This window comes from Podarcis bocagei (assembly GCF_964188305.1).
Source record: "Podarcis bocagei genome assembly, chromosome: 13".
Taxonomy (NCBI): Eukaryota; Metazoa; Chordata; class Lepidosauria; order Squamata; family Lacertidae; genus Podarcis; species Podarcis bocagei.
In genome coordinates this window covers 20470587-20490202 of record NC_138138.1, presented here as the reverse complement: position 1 = coordinate 20490202, position 19616 = coordinate 20470587, and the positions used below count along the sequence as shown (strand labels likewise).

Sequence of the window (19616 nt, the reverse complement as noted above, 5' to 3'; positions counted from 1 at the left end):
TTGAGGGGGTGTGGTGTATAGCCTCCAACGTTCTGGGCAGAGAGGAAGTTCCCAGGTTAGTGTTCCTTTTCTTCTTTTGTTCATTAATTACTTGAGGGATATCTTGAGAGATTTCTTGAGTGATATTCTGAGTACCATTTAGGAGGGTCATTAGGTGTGAATTAGTTGCTAAAGCTTTCGTGTCTTGACCTCTTGAGCTTGTGAAGAGTTTTTCTGAGAAGATGGCTGTACTGCACTTAGTTGTGCTCTGGCTTGGCTTCGTGTATAGGGGCGAGCTGTGGTTTTGTGCCCTGTGCCAGCCAGATCTGTGTAGGGATTGCAGGGGGGTGCAGCATCCGGAGGTGCCACTATGGTTTGGCTACTGGATGGTGTCTGTAATTTATCTGTGGAGAGGGTCTGGGTTTGGGTCTGGTGTGGTTGATTGGAGATGGCGTTCTGTGTGCCTCTGGTTCTGGTGTCGGTTTTTGTGGGGAGGGCTAATTTCCAGATGTCTGGCAGGCGGGACGTGTCGTCACGCTTGTTCATGTTGTGAGGGTGTTTCTCTATCTCGATGGCTTCCATGATTATTCTCTTGTGGTGATGTTCCATGTTAAAGAGCAATTTGGAGTCTGCAAAATTAATTTCGTGTCCTGTTTCTTTCATGTGTTGGTAAAGAGAGGAAGTTTTTTCTTCTTTTTTGACGGCATTCTTGTGTTCTGCGATACGTGCATTTATTCGTCTGTTTGTTTGTCCAATGTACGTGGCTGGGCCCAAACACCCCCCAAAAACCAAGACACAGAAGAAAACAATGGCATGGCCCTCCTTCCTTATATCAAGGGCACTACAGATAAAATTAGCAAAATCCTCCATAAACACAATATCAAAACAGCCTTTTGCACCAACCAAAAAACAGCCAATATCCTCAGAAACCCCAAAGATAAAATCCAGTTAGAAAACCAAGGGGTCTATGAAATACCCTGCAAAGTCTGCCCAGCCACGTACATTGGACAAACTCCAAATTGCTCTTTAACATGGAACATCACCACAAGAGAATAATCATGGAAGCCATCGAGATAGAGAAACACCCTCACAACATGAACAAGCGTGACGACACGTCCCGCCTGCCAGACATCTGGAAATTAGCCCTCCCCACAAAAACCGACACCAGAACCAGAGGCACACAGAACGCCATCTCCAATCAACCACACCAGACCCAAACCCAGACCCTCTCCACAGATAAATTACAGACACCATCCAGTAGCCAAACCATAGTGGCACCTCCGGATGCTGCACCCCCCTGCAATCCCTACACAGATCTGGCTGGCACAGGGCACAAAACCACAGCTCGCCCCTATACACGAAGCCAAGCCAGAGCACAACTAAGTGCAGTACAGCCATCTTCTCAGAAAAACTCTTCACAAGCTCAAGAGGTCAAGACACGAAAGCTTTAGCAACTAATTCACACCTAATGACCCTCCTAAATGGTACTCAGAATATCACTCAAGAAATCTCTCAAGATATCCCTCAAGTAATTAATGAACAAAAGAAGAAAAGGAACACTAACCTGGGAACTTCCTCTCTGCCCAGAACGTTGGAGGCTATACACCACACCCCCTCAACAGTATTTATAGGAACTCAAACACTGAGATCCTGCTCTGTTCCAGTAACAAGAAGCCGAAAGCACCAGCCTGAAGATGACGAGTGAGACCTCGTCGAAACGTCGCCTAGACACCCCAACTCTTACACGGGAAGACACCCGAAGACACCAAAACCTACATTCCTGTACCCGTGAAAATCTACGAAAGCATATATATATAGATATATAGATATATAGATATATGGAGTAGGAATGGGTAGAGAAATCCAATTCAGTTCACATATATAAGCAAGCCTACGTAAATAATTTTCACTTTCTGAAACAATGCACAAACATAGCCATCCAAATCTTGTAATGTTGTTCTCCAGCCAAGTAATGTGTACAAAATAGGATATATTAGATTAAATTAAACGTAAGGATGCATATACCGGTAAAAATAACAGATAAAAATGTGTTGAATTAGGGGAAATTGCTTTGCAAAAAAAGTCCACGTTAGGATAAATTAACACTAACATCCCGGCGAATTTTCACAATGATTTTTTTTTTAAAGTTAACAGATGTGGAAATGCACAGAACTGAACTTAAGATTGTAAGAATGAGAAACAGAGAGACCAAAACTGACCAGTTCTCCCATTCCCATGTCAAGCGCAGCAGATCCCTGCATGGAAACCTCTTTCCACACATGCAATAATTTCACTTAGGTCAAGGTGTGCTAAGTGTCTGTCTATTAAACACCTTGAAGATAAACACATTGGGTGAAAATTGGAGAAAGCAACGTTAAATTTGGCAACACGTGCAGCGGATTCCAAGAAAAAGCAAGACGGACTTTGAGGGGGTGTTGTTTGGGGTCCCTCTACCCCTTGATCCATTAGAGAAAGACCTTTGACAAAATTTTAATTTAAGTTTCCCTTCCGTCTTCGGAAAGGCATTTTCAAAACAGATCTTTAACAAGCGCTCCAAGCGGGTGAACTTCTTCGGGTTCAACGAAAGAAAGGGAGAGAAACAGATGTCGCTATCCATGACCTGAAAGCTGATTAATGCCAGAGGCAGATTTAAATAACTGCTGGCTGGCTGCTGTGTTTTCAGAAGGAGACCAGCCGCCGCGACTTTGCCCCAGTAGACTTTGGGTGCAATATGAGCATCGTCTAAAAGTAATCATGGCTCCATCACACTTCCTTAATTCCAGTCTGAGACTGCGACAGGACACAGATTTGGGCTTACGTCATGCTAAGAAACATCTGTTTCCGTTTGCTGCAACCTGGCCCTCTTGGTGACTTTTAGCGTTGTTTCTTCTAAGAATAAGATGTTACGTTGCAGCTGAATGGAACTTCCTTGCTGCCGCTTGCATCCAGCAGGTGGCAGCCCAGTTATTCATGAAGTCCCAGAATCCCAGCAGTGCATCCAGAATATATGGGCATTTTATTTTATTTTTTGTCCTTGCAGTAGCTGTCCGATCTCCAGCAGGTGTCAACTGTCTGATTCTTTCTTCTCCCCTTGTGTCAACTGTCTAGCAAGTATGAACTTAGACTCCAAAGTTACAAAAGTGTAAATGTCAAGGGTTCAGAATTTTGGCCCTCCACCCTTGGGAAGGACATCTCTTTTCAAACCTCTAGAGTGGACAGATGCAAAAGGGCTCCTGCACCTTTCATTAATAGTTGTGAATTTTGCTGTTATCTAGGGACGCGGGTGGCGCTGTGGGTTAAACCACAGAGCCTAGGACTTGCCAATCAGAAGGTTGGCGGTTCGAATCCCCACGACGGGGTGAGCTCCCATCACTCGGTCCCTGCTCCTGCCAACCTAGCAATTCGAAAGCATGTCAAAGTGCAAGTAGATAAATAGGTATCGCTCTGGCGGGTAGGTAAACGGCGTTTCCATGCGCTGCTCTGGTTCATCAGAAGCGCCTTAGTCATGCTGGCCACATGACCCGGAAGTTGTACCCCAGCTCCCTCGGCCAATAAAGCGAGATGAGCGCCACAACCCCAGAGTCGGCCACAACTGGACCTAATGGTGAGGGGTCCCTTTACCTTTATCTATCTATCTATCTATCATCTATCTATCTATTTTATTTTATTTTCAGATTATAATTTTACAATCATGTATTCAACATACAGCATAAAATCAAGATTCCAAAGAACCACCTGGACTTTCCCCTCCTCCCCTTTGTGGGCGTCCTATTATTAATCATTTCCTCCTGCATCTTTTCTAATAATCCAAAACTTTTGCATCTCCGTTATATCCAAAATTCACCATGAAACTACAAGTGATTTTCCAATCCTGCTAGCGATTTTTAACTGTTTACAATGGTTTTTAAGATAAATTATGAATTTTCCCCATTCCTTATTAAAATTCTGGTCTTCCTGATTTCTGATTCTTCTGGTCATTTTGGCCATTTCAGCATAATCTGTCAACTTAATCTGCCAATGCTGCTCCCTTTTAATCACTATTTTACAAAGTACTAATTCTAGATATTTAACTGAGTTTCTTATATTTTGATCAGGGGTTGGCAACATAAGGCCCATGGGCCACAAGCGGTCCATGGGGGATCATTTAACCATGGGCCCCTGCCACCCGCTCAGGGACCCCTACCGCCCGCTCAGTCGACTCCCATACACCTCGCTAAACCGGCACGGAGCAGAGTGGGGACCGCCCTCCACGATGCTGGCTGGCTTCCCATTGGCTGCAGGAAGCTCCTGCAGCCAATGGGAAGCTGTGCACACCTCCTCCGCACCGGAAGAAGCACCGGAAATAGCATGTGTGCGTGTGCGCGCACTCCGGCCCACTGCGACATTAGTGGGACCGTGAACCGACCCAAGCCACAAAAACCTTGCTGACCCCTGATTTTGATGATGTTGCTGTTCTTCCATGGTTTGCTGGTTGGTGCATGTCTTAGAATATCTTACATGATATTCTAAGCCACCTTTTGGAAAAGGTTTGGTTATAACCATTTGGCATAAATTAGATTGTGTGTGTTTTTGTGGTAGAGCTGTGTAGGCCACCTTGGGAGCCAATCTTGACTTTGGGCTTCTGCATACCCATTTGCCCGGCTGCTTTCCCCCTGAGGAAACTTGATCTTTAGTGCTGAAGGGGAACAAACACCAATCGAGACCATTTCCATCCCACACACCCTCTCTGTGTAGCTGCGGGTGCTGGCAAACCACGCTACACCACTGGGAAAGGTGGCCAATTTTAATATTTAAAGGGGTGTGGGGAAGTAGAGAGGGGACCATTGTTCAGGCCATACATGAAGGACAGAACCCGGCCTACCCAGTCACCAGAACAAGATGTCAGAATAGATGGTTCATTCTATTTCAGACAGTAAGCAGGGAATGGTGTTGTCAGAGCTGCTTGAAGATCCTAGCTCACAGAGGATCACGCTAGCCAGCGCTCATTAAGTAAAAGTCTTTATTGAATTACAGTTTCCATTCTCACGCTGCTGCGCGCAAACTCTACGTCTAGTAGCTAGATCGGCGAAGCTCCGTCTGAATCTCCGCCCCTTGTGCACCAACTTAATATCCTAGCCTTGCTCCACCTTTTCCGCCTGACTGTCCTCCTCTGGGTCCCTCTACCCCCCGGGGCTTCTTCCTTCCGGGATTCTTCTGACGCTGACCCGGACCCTCCTGCCTCCTTGCGCCGGGCTTTAGGACCTGGTTCCCTTTCGGGGCTGCTTACTGCGCCGCCTTCCTCTGCATTTGAACTTGGCGCGCGCGCCCAACCTTCCACCTTCCTCTTAACCGTTTCTTCGCTCCCCGATGGAGGTGTGGCCACTCCTGACTCATGCCCTCCCTCCTGTGGTGAGCTACCAGCGCTTCCCCCCTGGCTCCCTTCCTCTTCCCTGCTTCCTGGCGGTGACGCTGGTCCCGATTTCCAGCTGCTCCCCCCTGAGTCCCTTCTGGCTCTATCTTCCTGGGGTGCCCCCCTTGACTCCCCCCTTGCCCTGGCCACTGGTGCTCCTTTCTGTGAATCCTCTGATTCACTGGAAAGACTAGGAGATCTCGGGTCGTCGTCATCACTCATCTTTTCTTCTGCCTCCTCCCCTTCGCTCTCTGTTTCCTCCCTTGCCCGTGCCTCTGCTCCTAAACCCCTGACAGGTGTTTTTTAATGCTCTCCTCTGTCGGAAGCTTCTCTGGACATAGAAAACGGGCACAGAAAGCAAAGGGTAGAACCCGAGGCTTTCTCTACAGTAGAGAAAGGGTTCTCCTTGGAGGACATTTTGGCATGACTTGAAAAATGGTATTCCAGGATTCTATTTCCCAGTTGGAATTCTCTAGTATATGTTGGGAAACTGTGTATGTGCAGCTACTCACACAGAGTCAATTAAGGTTTGGCAGACAGCCAGAAGGCAATCTGAAGGAGTAAGTCTGCCTGGTGATAACAGAGACATGGAGACCGTTCCCTGATTGGTCAAGCTCTTTCAAGGGAGTGATAATTAATGGCCTACTAACTGGAATGTGTTAGTTCAGAGTTTCGTGTTCAGAGTTCAGTGTGTCAGTGAGTGTAGGAGTTGTGAGTCGTGTCAGAGAGAGCTAGCATAAGATCCGTGTTCTGTTCCTGTAAATAGTCCACTGTATATAATACACACCTAACTACAAGTTCCTGGTTCCTGCTTCGTCTATCCTGTCTGCAGCCAAGTTGCCAATTGCTTCCGTGGATTCTGCATGTACCGTATTTTTCGCCCTATAGGACGCACTTTTTCCCCTCCAAAAATGAAGGGGAAATGTGTGTGCGTCCTATGGGGCGAATGCAGGCTTTCGCTGAAGCCTGGAGAGCGAGAGGAGTCAGTGCGCACCGACCCCTCTCGCTCTCCAGGCTTCGCAGACCTCTCCGCAAGCAGCGGGAGCGCTCCCGCTGCTTGGGGAGAGTTGCCGGTATGCCGAAGCCTGCGTGCGCTGAGATCAGCGCGTCCAGGCTTCACGGACCTCTCCGCAAGCAGCAGAAGCGCTCCCACTGCTTGCGGAGAGTTGCCGGCATGCCGAAGCCTGCGCGCGCTGAGATCAGCGCGTCCAGGCTTCGCGGACCTCTCCGCAAGCAGAGTGAGCCAGCGCTGGGCTCCCACGGCTTGCAGAGAGCTGCCTGTTTGGGGGCTGGGGTTGGGGGAAGCTCGGGCCTCCCCCGCCCCAGCCCCGCGCCTGGGGGGGAAATAATTTTTTTCCCTTTATTTCCCCCCCAAAAAAACTAGGTGCGCCTTATGGGACGGTGCGTCCTATAGGGTGAAAAATACTGTACTCTGCTAGGTCTGGCTAAGGTCCTGCAACTAGTCAGAAAGTTGTGAAACACCAAATTGGTTTTGCCAATAGTATATTCTGTACCCCAGCAGCCAAAGACTGTCCCACTTCAGTTGGTTGGGAACAAAGGGAGGAATGCAATAAGCTTCTCCATCAAACTTGCTTTTTATTCTTGAGACAAACAGAAATAATTTCAAATACATACATCTACACATACATACACCTATTCACACCCGCACACATGATTTACAGGACAACTCAGAGTAGACATAATGAGGGCTTGCACTGGGGGGGGGGTGTCTTACAACCTTGGCTGCTGCCAAGGGCTGGGGGCAACCTTTGTGTCCCCAGCCACAAAGCACTCTTCTGGCACCCCCTGTTGGCTTGTAGGGAGAAAGAGGCCTGGCTCATTGCAATGTTGTTGTCTTGAAAAGGGGGGATGCAGTGAGAGTTTCTTTCCCAAGCCTCTTCAGTATTGGATGGAGAAAGTTGAGGTGAGGAATGGACTCTTTAAATCATCACAGCCTAATTGGTTTTGAGAAATGCAGAATGAACACAACGATTTGCCTGTTTAAAAAGAAGCAGCAGATGGACCACTGGCTGAGAGGCATCGGATCGTTACCACATGTTGGAGTCATCGAACCTGCAAAAAAGAAAGAAATTGTTGTGAACATATAGAATTGTAGGAAGAAGCTCAAGTACAATTCGCTGCTGCTCCCTGTCCCAAAGGCCAAGGCCATTTACCTGCAGAACCCAGAGCATTGGTGTACCAGGCGTGCACAAACTGCTTAAAAAATGGCTTCTTAGCAAGCATATATTTTACATACATTGTGGCTTCAAAAATGCTGGTTGCTTCAAAAATATTGTTTTTACTAATGAGCAAGTTAGAGATAGATTATTGATAGTGAAACTCCCATGATTAATTGATTCCAGTAAGTTTAAAAAAATTGTTCTGTGAACCATCCTGAGACCTCCAGGTATAGGGCAGTATATAAATTCTAACAACAACAACAACAACAACAGACACCTTTTATTATATTGTATTGTATTGTATTGCATTGCATTGCATTGCATTGCATTGCATTGCATTGCATTGCATTGCATTGCATTGTCAGCTGGCTAGCTCCATTGGATAGAGTGAGGTACTAATAATGCCAAGGTTGTAGGTTCAATCCCTATAAGGGACAGCTTCATATCCCTGCATTGCAGGAGGTTGGACTAGACGATCCTCAGGGTACCTTCCAACTCTATGCTTCCATGATTTGCTTGAGCATATGGGCTAGGATAAGCTCTAGATCTCAACAAATGTCATAAAATAGGGTTGATACCATGCTAGATACCATGATACCATGCTTAAACTGAATCATGAATGGCCCTGAAACTATATTACATGCTTCCTGGGATTCTTCTATGTGTCTGCAGTTTAGCTTGGAAAAGGGTTACATATGTGCAGAAAGCTGCTTCCCCATTGCTGGGTAATCTTGACGTTCTAGGTCTAGAACGCATTGCTCCTGGAGCAGACAAGGTGGTTTCCAATCTCTTGAGAATCACTTTTCTTTCTATTTATGAGGCCCTTGGGATGTTCCTCCCCGTCCCAGTAGATGACACAGAAAACACAATGTGTCTCCAAGCCTAGAGCTTGCCCTTCCCTTTAGCAAGGTTGTGGTGGTTAGAGAGAATTGGCTCCGGGTCAGAAACAGGCAGGTCCTGGGTAGGTTTGCTGCAAAAATGATGCACCCTCTGCTGCTAGGACTTACCTTGACCGGTCATCATGGCTAGCTCCACTGTTGCTGCTGCTGTCTCCAAAAATAAGCTCTGACATCAAGGTCTCTGGGCTGGACCTCTTGCCAAACCTTCAGTTGGGAGAGGAATAATTGAGTTAATGCCATCCTATTTGTTCCCTTGGAGACAGAAAAAGGGATTTTTCCTCCTCCCCACCCTACCTCTGATTTGCACAGCCATGAGGCAGCCCCCCTTCCTGTTATTTAATGGCAGCAGACATGCATGGCAAGGAATTCAACACTAGCGCGCGCGCACACACGCGCACACCACTGGTGCACATTTTATTCCTGCACGGCTGCTGGGAAATAATTTAAAAATTCAGTTCAAACCCGGAAATTGTGGGAGGGTGCTAGGGAGTCCTTGTGGCAGGCTTTGTTTAGGCTGCCTAGCCTCCACACCCCATAGCTGATGTGCGGGGTATCGCAGCAGCAGCTTTCCCATGTGTCTTCCAGCCTCCTGCCAACCCCAGAGCTTCAATTCTAGCTGTGGATATTTTTGGGTGCAGTATTTTTTGGTCTGCATTTGGTCTGGATTTAAAATTTGGACATTTTAGGTTTGTCTTAGTCTGGTGCACGTAGGATCTTTCATTCTGTAGTTGTGCGATTTGTGCTTATATTGTATTGTGATGGCCACTGGCGATAAACAATAAAAAATCTATTGAATTAATTTGAGGGAAAGCAGCCGAGAGAGCGTTTAAAAGGTGTTTAGAGAGTGCTCCCCACTTTATGCAATTTCACCGATGCCCGGAACATAACCCCTGCGTAAGTGGAGGGACACCTGTAAGGTAAAAATGAAAGGTAAAGGACACCTGGATAGTTAAGTCCAGTTAAAAGTAACTATGGGGTTGTGGCACTCATCTCACTTCAGGCCTCATGAGGGAGCCGGTGTTTGTCCACAGACAGCTTTTCAGGTCATGTGGCCAGCATGACTAAACCGCTTCTGGTGCAACGGGACACCGTGATGGAAGCCAGAGCGCATGGAAATACCGTTTACCTTCTTGCCGCATAGGTACCTGTTTATCTACTCGCGCTGGCGTGCTTTTGAACTGCTAGGTTGGCAGAAGCTGGGACAGAGCAACAGGAGCTCACCCCGTCGCAGGGATTCGAACCGCTGACCTTACGATCGGGAAGCCCAAGAGGCTCAGTGGTTTAGACCACAGCGCCACCCACATCCCCAGGGACACCTGTACTGCCTCGGCCACTAGCTTTGCTCTGACTCATGCATTCACCCACATAGGGAGTCACTCTCGCTGCTGGCTTTGCCTGGGGAATGTTAAATAAATGTGCTCAGGATGGAAGAAGGCTGCATTTTTCTCTCCCTTCCTTGGGAGCCCGGCGCATAATGCTCATTCCCCACCAACATTCAGCAGGCAGGAGGGTGTGTGTGTATGTCTGTGTGTAGACAGGGCTCACAGACACCACTCCAGAGACCATCACTGCACCACTTTAAAAGCAACCCGCACCTTGGCCTTGTCACCAGGTTAAGATAGTGTCGGAGCGCTGACAGGTATCTGGCCATTTCTTCAGCGGAGGCATCTTCTCCAGGATGCTCTGGCTGTTGAGGGTAGGCCTCTACCAAGGTTCCCAGGCAGAACAAGATGCACAGAGTCACAGCGATCATGAGAGGCCAGGACTTCAGGGAGGCCACCATCTAGCGGAAAAGAGACAAGAATGTACAGAGTCCGAAAAGCAGCCTTAGCTAACTGAGTGTTGCCAGGTTTGAATTGCAAAAGCTGCCTGTGCTTCCAGTCCCTTGTGGAAGCGCCAGTTTTACATTATGTTAGCTGTCTTACACATCGCCAACTTGTCAACATCTGGTGTACAGTGGTACCTCGGGTTACAGACGCTTCAGGTTACAGACTCTTCAGGTTGCAGACTCTGCTAACCCAGAAATAGTGCCTCGGGTTAAGAACTTTGCTTCAGGATGAGAACAGAAATCACTCTCCAGCGGCACGGCGGCAGCAGGAGGCCCCATTAGCTAAAGTGGTGCTTCAGGTTAAGAATAGTTTCAGGTTAAGAACAGTTTCAGTTTCTAGTACAGCTGCTAGAATAGTGATTGCTGCTAGTCACAAATTATACCCACAAAGGAGGAATGGATTTGTAAACTAAATGAATGTTTAATTTTGGCAAAGTTAACTGCTATAGTAAGAAATCAGTCGAATCAAAAATTAAAAAAGGAGTGGAAATGTTTTGGTGAATATATGGCAAAATATTGCTGGAAAAAAGACACACTAATATGCCTAGATTAAAATGTGAAGTATTGGATGAAAGAAAAATTACAATTTAAGAAGATTGTAGAATGCAAAGATTATTGTAAATTGTATAATGTGGAAGAAATCGAGTGGGGGCAGAGGGATGTGGGAGGAAGGAGAAAAGAATAATATGATGGATTGAGGAAATATATATATAAATATAAGTGTATGGGGGGATGGGGAAGAAATGGTGTTGGCTTTGGTACATCTGTATTGTCATGTAATATGCGAAAACCAATAAAAAAAAAGAACAGTTTCAGGTTAAGAACGGACCTTCAGAACAAATTAAGTTCTTAACCTGAGGTACCACTGTACTAAGCATCAGGCTTACGTAAACTGCCTGGAAAGCAAAACGTAAGCAGATGTTCCGTGTGGGAATAAGCCCCTCATGCTGCAGAGGCCATGCTCCAGAACATCCTGCTTACAGATATGCCCTCTCTCTACATTCATTACACATTTGCCCCAATTCTGAAGCTCAGCATAGATAGCAGTTAGGGTTTCTGTGTCTTGAAGCATCTGCTGCTAATATTCAAGAAGCAGACTGAAAGCGAGCAGAACAGGAGGATATAAAGTGCAGAATCTGAAGGAAGCACTTGGATAATAGAGAGAGTGTGTTGGGTTCATATGGGAGTATGAATGAAAGGTCTGTTGATTTCAGTTCTCCTAAGTTTCTCATTTCTCAGTTTCTCTTAATCTTAAATTCAGCTCCCCATGTTTCTGCAGCATTTTTTTTAAAAAAAAACCCTCGTAAAAATTATTCAGATTTTAGTGCAAATGAAGCCTTAAAAACATATTTTGGTAAGCGGTTTTGATAAAAGCAGTTTCTCCTAATAGAATGCATTGACACATTTCATTTCCGCTAATATGTTGATTTTCCTACCTAATGTTTCCATTTTGGCAAACTTTGGTTCTTGTTTCTAGAACTGAATCGCAAAATTTAGAAGAGCACGGATTTTGAAGGGTGGCTGTGCTTTGAATCTCACGTTGTTTTGGAAAGTGTGGATTTGATTGATTCAGCTTGACGTGCAAACTGAATTGACCTTCTCTCCCTTCCTGCATGGGAGAGTTCAAATCACATTTGGCCATAAGTTGATTGGAGATTTACCTATCCAGACAATAACTCCTTGTACAGTGTAGTGGAGACAAGAATACTTTCCCACGGCAAACCCTCTCCATACTGGACTTTTAAGCATCCTTAGAACAAGGATGGGACGTGGGTGGCACTGTGGGTTAAGCCACAGAGCCTAGGACTTGCCAATCAGAAGGGCGGCACTTTGAATCCCCGCGACAGGGTGAGCTCCCGTTGTTTGGTCCCTGCTCCTGCCAACCTAGCAGTTCGAAAGCACGTCAAAGTGCAAGTAGATAAATAGGTACCACTCCGGTGGAAAGGTAAACAGCATTACCGTGTGCTGCTCTGGTTCGCCAGAAGTGGCTTAGTCATGCTGGCCACATGACCCAGAAGCTGTATGCCAGCTCCCTCGGCCAATAAAGCGAGATGAGTGCCGCAACCCCAGAGTCGGCCACAACTGGACCTAATGGTCAGGGGTCCCTTTACCTTTACCTAAAACAAGGATGAGGAACCTGTGACCCTCCTGATCTTGATGAACTGCAGCTTCCACCATCCCTGGCAATAAGCTATGCTGGTTGAAGCTGATGGTAATGGTACTCCAGTGATATCCCTCCTCCCTCTTTTGGCCTCCTCTCCCTTGCAGTTTCTCTCCCCAAGACCCTCTCCCCTAAGCCAGAATCAGTTCCAATATCCAAGCCCTCCACTGGTTGAAAATGGCTAGAAAGAGGGGCTTCTGGGAGTTAAGGAGAAGAAGATCAATGAGACGATCTGCACTCCTCAGCTGCTATTTTCTTTTGCTTCTAAAATCAGATCTCCTCCCATTCAGATCTAAACGTGGAACCGGCTGCCCCAAAACGCACAGAGCATCTTGTGTTTGTCAGCCGCAAACAGCCCCCAGATTTTAGAAACTTCGTCGTGCTTCAGCCGGCCTCTGATTCCCTACTCCCCAACACTTTCTTTTCCCCCCTGAAAAGAAACGCAACACATTGAAGCACAATTGCTTTCCTGCCGCACTGTACTCACCGTCAAAACAAGGTCGAAACAGGTGCAAAAGCTGGATGCCGAGGGGTGCAAATTTCAAGTCGCCTCTCGCCGGTGCCTCTGCTAGCAGCGCTCTCTCGGCCGAGGGTTTATATCCTTGGGAGGTAAGTAAACTAAGGCGGGGGTGGCTCCTCCCTCCCTCCCCATCCTACTCGCCCATCTTTTGTTGATCGATGCAATTCTGTATCAGGCACCTTGATTACTCTGCGAGGAAGCTGCGCCCAGTAAAGGGGGGGGGGAGCAGGAAGGAGAACCAGTTCAACCCAGGCAGGGTGTGGGGATTTATAGACACAGCGACTGTGTTCCTGAGCCGAGCTCTTTGCAGGATTGAATAACTGGAACTTTTGTGGAACATTGATGGAGCTAGGATGATAGCTCTTTATACATTCATACAGAGATTCTGGTTATAGAGGTAGGGGGTATACAGTGGTACCTCGGGTTACAGACGCTTCAGGTTACAGACTCCGCTAAGCCAGAAATAGTGCTTCAGGTTAAGAACTTTGCTTCAGGATGAGAACAGAAATCGTGCTGCGACGGTGTGGCGGCAGCAGGAGGCCCCATTAGCTAAAGTGGTGCTTCAGGTTAAGAACAGTTTCAAGTTAAGAACAGACCTCCAGAACGAATTAAGTTCTTAACCCGAGGTACCACTGTACTCTCAAAGTTTAAGAGAAGCATCAATATAAGCTGATCAACTGCAATGTTTAAAGGGGGCAGGTGGGCTTTGCTTACATCATAACAGAAGTAACCTGTTAGTCTCAGCGCCGACAATTCTTGTGACAGGCACATTGTGAAGGGCATGGTAACACTACCTGGTTTTTGAAGCTGGAACACAACTATCCACTGAAATTTGCACTTCTTCGAATTTTGTGATGCTGTTGTCCAACACGTACAAAAATGCATATATTTGTGAAGATAACTGCCAAAATGCATATACTATTCACAGCTACATACAAAAATGTGTATATTGGGAGGAATTTGCCCTAAAATGCTGGCAAATTTTCATGAAGGTTGCTTTTTTAAAAAATAAAAAAATTCTTGGCAGATTGCGGTGTAGATGCATAAAAACCATATTTGAGACTGGGAAGATGAGAAAGTAAGAAAACCTGAAATGGACCAATTTGTCCAGCCCTAGGAGAGAAGATGCTGAGCGGCCAAAGAGAGCAATTCTTACTCAGAAGAAATACTTCAAAGGTGGAGAATGAATTCTTCCAAGATTCCATGAGCTACAACACTTTGCACACATGGAGTGCTCAGATGAAGGGCACTAGAAGCAGTGCTTTTTTTCTATAAAAAAAATTGTTTAGGTGTACTCTCATTTTCCTGGCCCTCAATGAGGCCAAGCTTAGATTCAGAAAATGTTTAGGGGTATGCGTCTCCCCAGGAAAAAAAGCACTGACTAGAAGCATCAAAAGAAAGTGGTCTATGCAGAATTTGACTGTGTTATACTGAAGTGGTCCAGGGCTGTCCCCACATAATATAATAATAATAATTTATTATTTATACCCCGCCCATCTTGCTGGGTTTCGCCAGCCACTCTGGGCAGCTTCCAACCGAATATTAAAAACAATACAGCGTCAGACATTAAAAACTTCCCTAAAGAGGGCCACCTTCAGATGTCTTCTAAAAGTCAGATAGTTGTTTATTTCCTTGACATCTGGTGGGAGGGTGTTCCACAAGGTGGGCGACACCACCGAAAAGGCCCTCTGCCTGGTTCCCTGTAACCTCACTTCTTGCAGGGAGGGAACCGCCAGAAGGCCCTCAGAGCTGGACCTCAATGTCCAGGCCGAACGGTGGGGGTGGAGATGCTCCTTCAGGTATACAGGACCAAAGCCGTTTAGGGCTTTAAAGATCAGCAGCAACACTTTGAATTGTGCTCAGAAACGTACTAGGAGCCAATGAAGATCTTTCAGAACCGGTGTTATATGGTCTCGGTGGCCACTCCCAGTCACCAGTCTAGCTGCCTAGCAAAACCTGGATTGCCCCAGATCAGCCTGATTCAGTTCAAGGACTCAGCCAATGAAAAGCACTTTAAGTGGGTACTGGAACAGGGCTGGTGAGAGATGTGGTCTGGGGAGGAAGAGTCCTGAGGACTAAACAGTCTGAATTTCCCCAGCCTTCCTATAAAATTTCTTTTTTTTAAAAAAAAAATCATTTTTATTTGATTTTGCAAATTTAAAATTATAGCAATCCAAATACATCCATTACTCTGAAATACTCGGGATTACTCTGAATATCGTGACTGCCCCCCACTGTCTCCACGGGTCCTATTGCCAACATTTACAACTGCATATTATTCTGTCATCTATATTTTCTATCAATCCATATTGTTCATAATATTTGTTACATTACAAGTGAGATCAAAATCCTGCTAATGTTTTCATCTGCTTGCAATGGTCTCCTAAATCGATTATAAATTTTTCCCATTGTTTTTTGAAGTTTTTGTCCGCTTGGTTCCGGAGCTTTCCAGTCAGCTTTGCCATTTCTGCATAGTCCATCAGCTTAGTTTGCCATTCTTCTCTGGTAGGAACACTTCCTTCTTTCCATCCCTGAGCTGGTAGCATCTGTGCAGCTGTTGTCACGTACATAAAATGTCTTTTCTGCTCCTTTGGAATGTCTGTATCTATAATTCCTAATAGAAAAGTTTCTGGTTTTTTAACAAAAGTTCTTTTAAACATTCTTTTCAGTTCATTATATATCATTTCCCAGAAAGCTTTTATTGTCTTACATGACCACCACATGTGATAAAAGGTACCTTCTTTTTCTTTACATTTCCAGCAGGTATTTGTACTTGTTCTATACATTTTTGCTAACTTACTAGAAGTCAAATACCACCAGTACATCATTTTCATATAATTTTCTTTCAGCGTACAACATGTTTTCCATAACCTTTCCTTTTATTAGATTTTACAATTTTATATTCAGTCAACATAATGACATCGCATAATGGGGGGGGGGGGACAAATCACTTCTCCTTCTGGTTTTTTGATGCATTTGTTCCTTCTGCTATTATTGTTCTACCTAATTGTGTAATCTCTTTTGTAGGTATACTTCTAATCATCTTTCTAATTGTATTTCAATATCTTTTGTTATCTTTTCCTTAATTGTAAGTGTTATTCAAACCCTGCCAGTGAGTCTATTCCTTCACAATGTTTCTGCAAGTACTGTATAAATGGATTCCAGTCTTTTCTAAATTCTCTGTTATCTTTATCTCTTAATCTTCCTATAAGTTTTGCCATATCTGCATATCATTTTGGCTTGCCAGTCTTCTTTCGTTGGTGTCTTGTCATCTTTCCAAAGTTGTGCCCATAGAATCCTGGCTGCTGTTGTGGCGTACATAAATGAGTTCTTCATTTCTTTTGATAATTCTTGTCCTGTAATGCCTAAAAGAAAAGCTTCTGGTTTTTTTAACAAAGGTTATTTAAAACATTTTCTTCATTTCATTATAAATTATTTCCCAATACTTTTTGATTATTTTACAATTCCACCACATATGATAAAACGTTGCATGGTGGTTCCATAACTTTTCCCAATCTACCATCTGAATAAAGTTTCAAGGTATTTGGTTGCAGCAGCATCAGTCTTTGAATTCTTCTTCATGCGCTAGAATATACTTTGGCCTGAAGGGAACATCCCAGTCTCTGATAACTCCTATGTCTGTTCCCTACCAATCATCCTATGATCTGGGGACGACGGTTAAAAAATGGTTTCTTCTGTCATTCCATGTGAGGGAATACCATAACTTCTAATCAAAGCCTTCAAACCTTCTTCCAGTTCAATGTGGCCATGAATGCAGGTCTTGCTATAAACGCCCTCAACTTCATTATGTAAATTATGTCATCATTATGTTGCTCCACCCCTGCTCATCTCAATGCCAAGGAAACATGATCCAAATGCAGAGGAAGGCATAATTAATCGTGAATAATTTGTGAGATGAAATCAGCAGCAACAGCAAATACCAGTTGTGTTTGCAGGATTGATTTTGATTCTGGACAGGGGTTGAGTAAGCGAGCATCAGCCATTCCTGCCCCTGTTTCTGTTTTCTTTTGAATTCTTCTTCTTCTTTTATTTTGACAAGGTAATAAGCATACATAAATAAGAACAAAAATGTGCACCCCATCATCTGTTGTAACTATCCAACCTCCCAAAATTTCAACACCTCTTGCGATGGGTTGACCCCTTTCCGTTTTAACAGTACAAATTCTACAAACACCCTCCATATCTCCCCAAAATCATTTCTCCTGTGTATTCCCTGTCTTACCTTAATGGCACATGTAAATTTATCATGAATCCCACACCTCTTTATACCATTCTTCCATTTTATATTCTGCTTGCCCCGTTCCACTTCCTAGCTGCCAATAAATTGGTGAGCAAGTCCTTCATAGCCTGCGAACCTTCCAGAATTCTCCAGCACCCCCAAATTTAATAAATATTCTTCTTAATAATGATGTCAGCCAGGGAACCAAAAGTGGATAGGTTAGCCTGGGTTCACGCCCTAAAATGGGGAATTTTACCCAGGGTGACTTACCTCTGCATCACAGGCATTGCGATGGGAAATGTCACAGCTGATGACATTTTCCCTTACCGGCAGCTGGTACTCTTATGTCACCAAATGATGTTTTATGACTTTTTGGGTGTATTTGGTTCTTGCTTGTTGTATTGTGCTCTGTCATTGTAAGGCAAACCTTCCTGAACCGATTGATAGATGCAAAAGAGCAAATAAAGTCAAGGTACTAAATAAACATCATGTATGTCTACAACATAGATATGAAACGATGTAAAAACTTCACAAAGATTAAATCCTTGGCCTGTGGCCAATAGGCTGTACAGTTACCGTAATAAACAAAACATCGTGTGTGGCTTCGCAACGCTGAAATGCAGACAATGTGTATAATGCGACGCTGCTGTATTCCGAAATATCTTGCTGTGCTAACTGGATATATGTCTTTCAAACACTGGCTGGACCACAGTGATGAAATTCAAATATATGGTTGCCCCAAACCTTGCTATCCTGAGGACGAAGGCTGTTCTCTGAAGATGTGTTTCAGAAAACATGACATGCGTGTTTTGACTCGTAAAGACTTGTTCTTTGGGCATTATAGAAATACACGGCGTATTTATTTAGTAACTATCGTCATGAATGGGTTTGAGTGGAGTATACGTGTCTGAAAGAAATAGAATAAAATCTAATTATAGAAGAGGGAGGTTGCCTGAGGAGTATTGACCCCACATTAAAACACTCATCTGGAATCATCCTATTAAAACCTCACCATACTTCTGTCTCTCCCTCATGGACAGGAGTGCCAACTTGAACAAAATATTGGGGGGGCCAGGTAAGCTCCACCCTGCATAACTGGCTGCATGATGTGGTTTCACACACACAATTTGAATGGCAATTCAACTTTGGGGAGTGGCCCCCTCAAATATTTTATTGGGGGGGCAAAGATCCCTCGGCCCCTAGGAGTTGGCTCCTATGCTCATGGATAAAATGGCAACCATCCGTTAGCCCCTGAGTCTACCTGCAGCTTCCCAGAGAATCCCAGGGACTGTGGTTTGTTAAGGATGCTCTGAAATGTAGCGGAGTCTGTAACCTGAAGCAGATGTAACCTGAAGCGTATGTAACCCGAGGTACCACTGTACTTTGAAAGAAAACTACAGTGGTGCCTCGCAAGACGAAAATAATTCGTTCCGCGAGTCTTTTCGTCTTGCGGTGTTTTTCGTCTTGCGAAGCACGGTCCGTCGCAACTGCGCCTCTTCAAGCGGCTTTAAGAAAAAAGCGCAAGACGTTTTCGTCTTGCGAAGCAAGCCCATAGGGAAATTCGTCTAGCGAAGCAACGCAAAACCGAAAAACCCTTTCGTCTAGCGAGTTTTTCGTCTTGCAAGGCATTCGTCTTGCGGGGCACCACTGTATATGAAAACGTTGTACCGTGGTATTTGACCCCAACTAAGCTGGCAAAAATGTATAGGACAAGTACAAATACCTGCTAGGAATGTAAAGAAAAAGAAGGTACTTTTTATCATATGTGGTGGACTTGTAAAGTGGTAAAAGCTTTCTGGGAGATGATATATAATGAAATGGGGGGGGATATGTTTAAATTAACTTTTGTTTAAAAAACACAGAAGCCTTTTTATTAGGAATTATAGGTACCGACATCCCAAAGGAGCAGAAAAGACTTTTAATATATGGAACAACAGCCGCCCGGATGCTGCTAGCCCAGAGATGGAAAGAAGGCCAAGTCCCTACCAGAGAGGAATGGTAAACTAAGCTGATGGACAATGCCGAGATGGCAAAACTGACTGGAAAACTCAGGAAGCAAGAGGATAACATTTTTACAAAAGAATGGGGGGAAATTATAAGTTATTTAAGAGACCACTGTAAGCAGATGGAAACCTTGGCAGGACTTTGATTTCACTTGCAGTATAACAATTACCATGGACAACACGGATTGATATAAAAGTTAGAGTTTGGAAAAAGATACAGTTTTAAATGTTTAAAATGGGACTCCGGGGAGGGGGAGTCCTGAGATTAAGAGAAATCTCTATATGTGGATATATATTTAGATTCTTATAACTCTGTATCGGGGGGAAATCAAATAAAAAAGATTTCAAAAAAGAAAGAAAGAAAAGGGTTTGAATAAAAACACTATGGGAGTGTGAGTGGGAAGCCCATCCGTGGAA

General features: G+C 44.8%; 1 protein-coding gene across 1 annotated transcript; it reads right to left on the bottom strand.

Moving 5' to 3' along the window:
* Window positions 1–6950: 6950 nt before the first annotated feature.
* Window positions 6951–13010, bottom strand: LOC308571349 (goannatyrotoxin-Vere1-like). The gene is made up of 4 exons (XM_081167000.1): window positions 12924–13010; window positions 10043–10230; window positions 8556–8651; window positions 6951–7441 (listed from the first exon to the last, which is right to left on the bottom strand). The coding sequence occupies exons 2-4, from the start codon at window positions 10228–10230 to the stop codon at window positions 7417–7419; spliced, it is 309 nt and encodes a 102-aa protein (XP_081023126.1). The 5' UTR covers window positions 12924–13010; the 3' UTR covers window positions 6951–7416.
* Between the last annotated feature and the right edge of the window lie 6606 nt (window positions 13011–19616).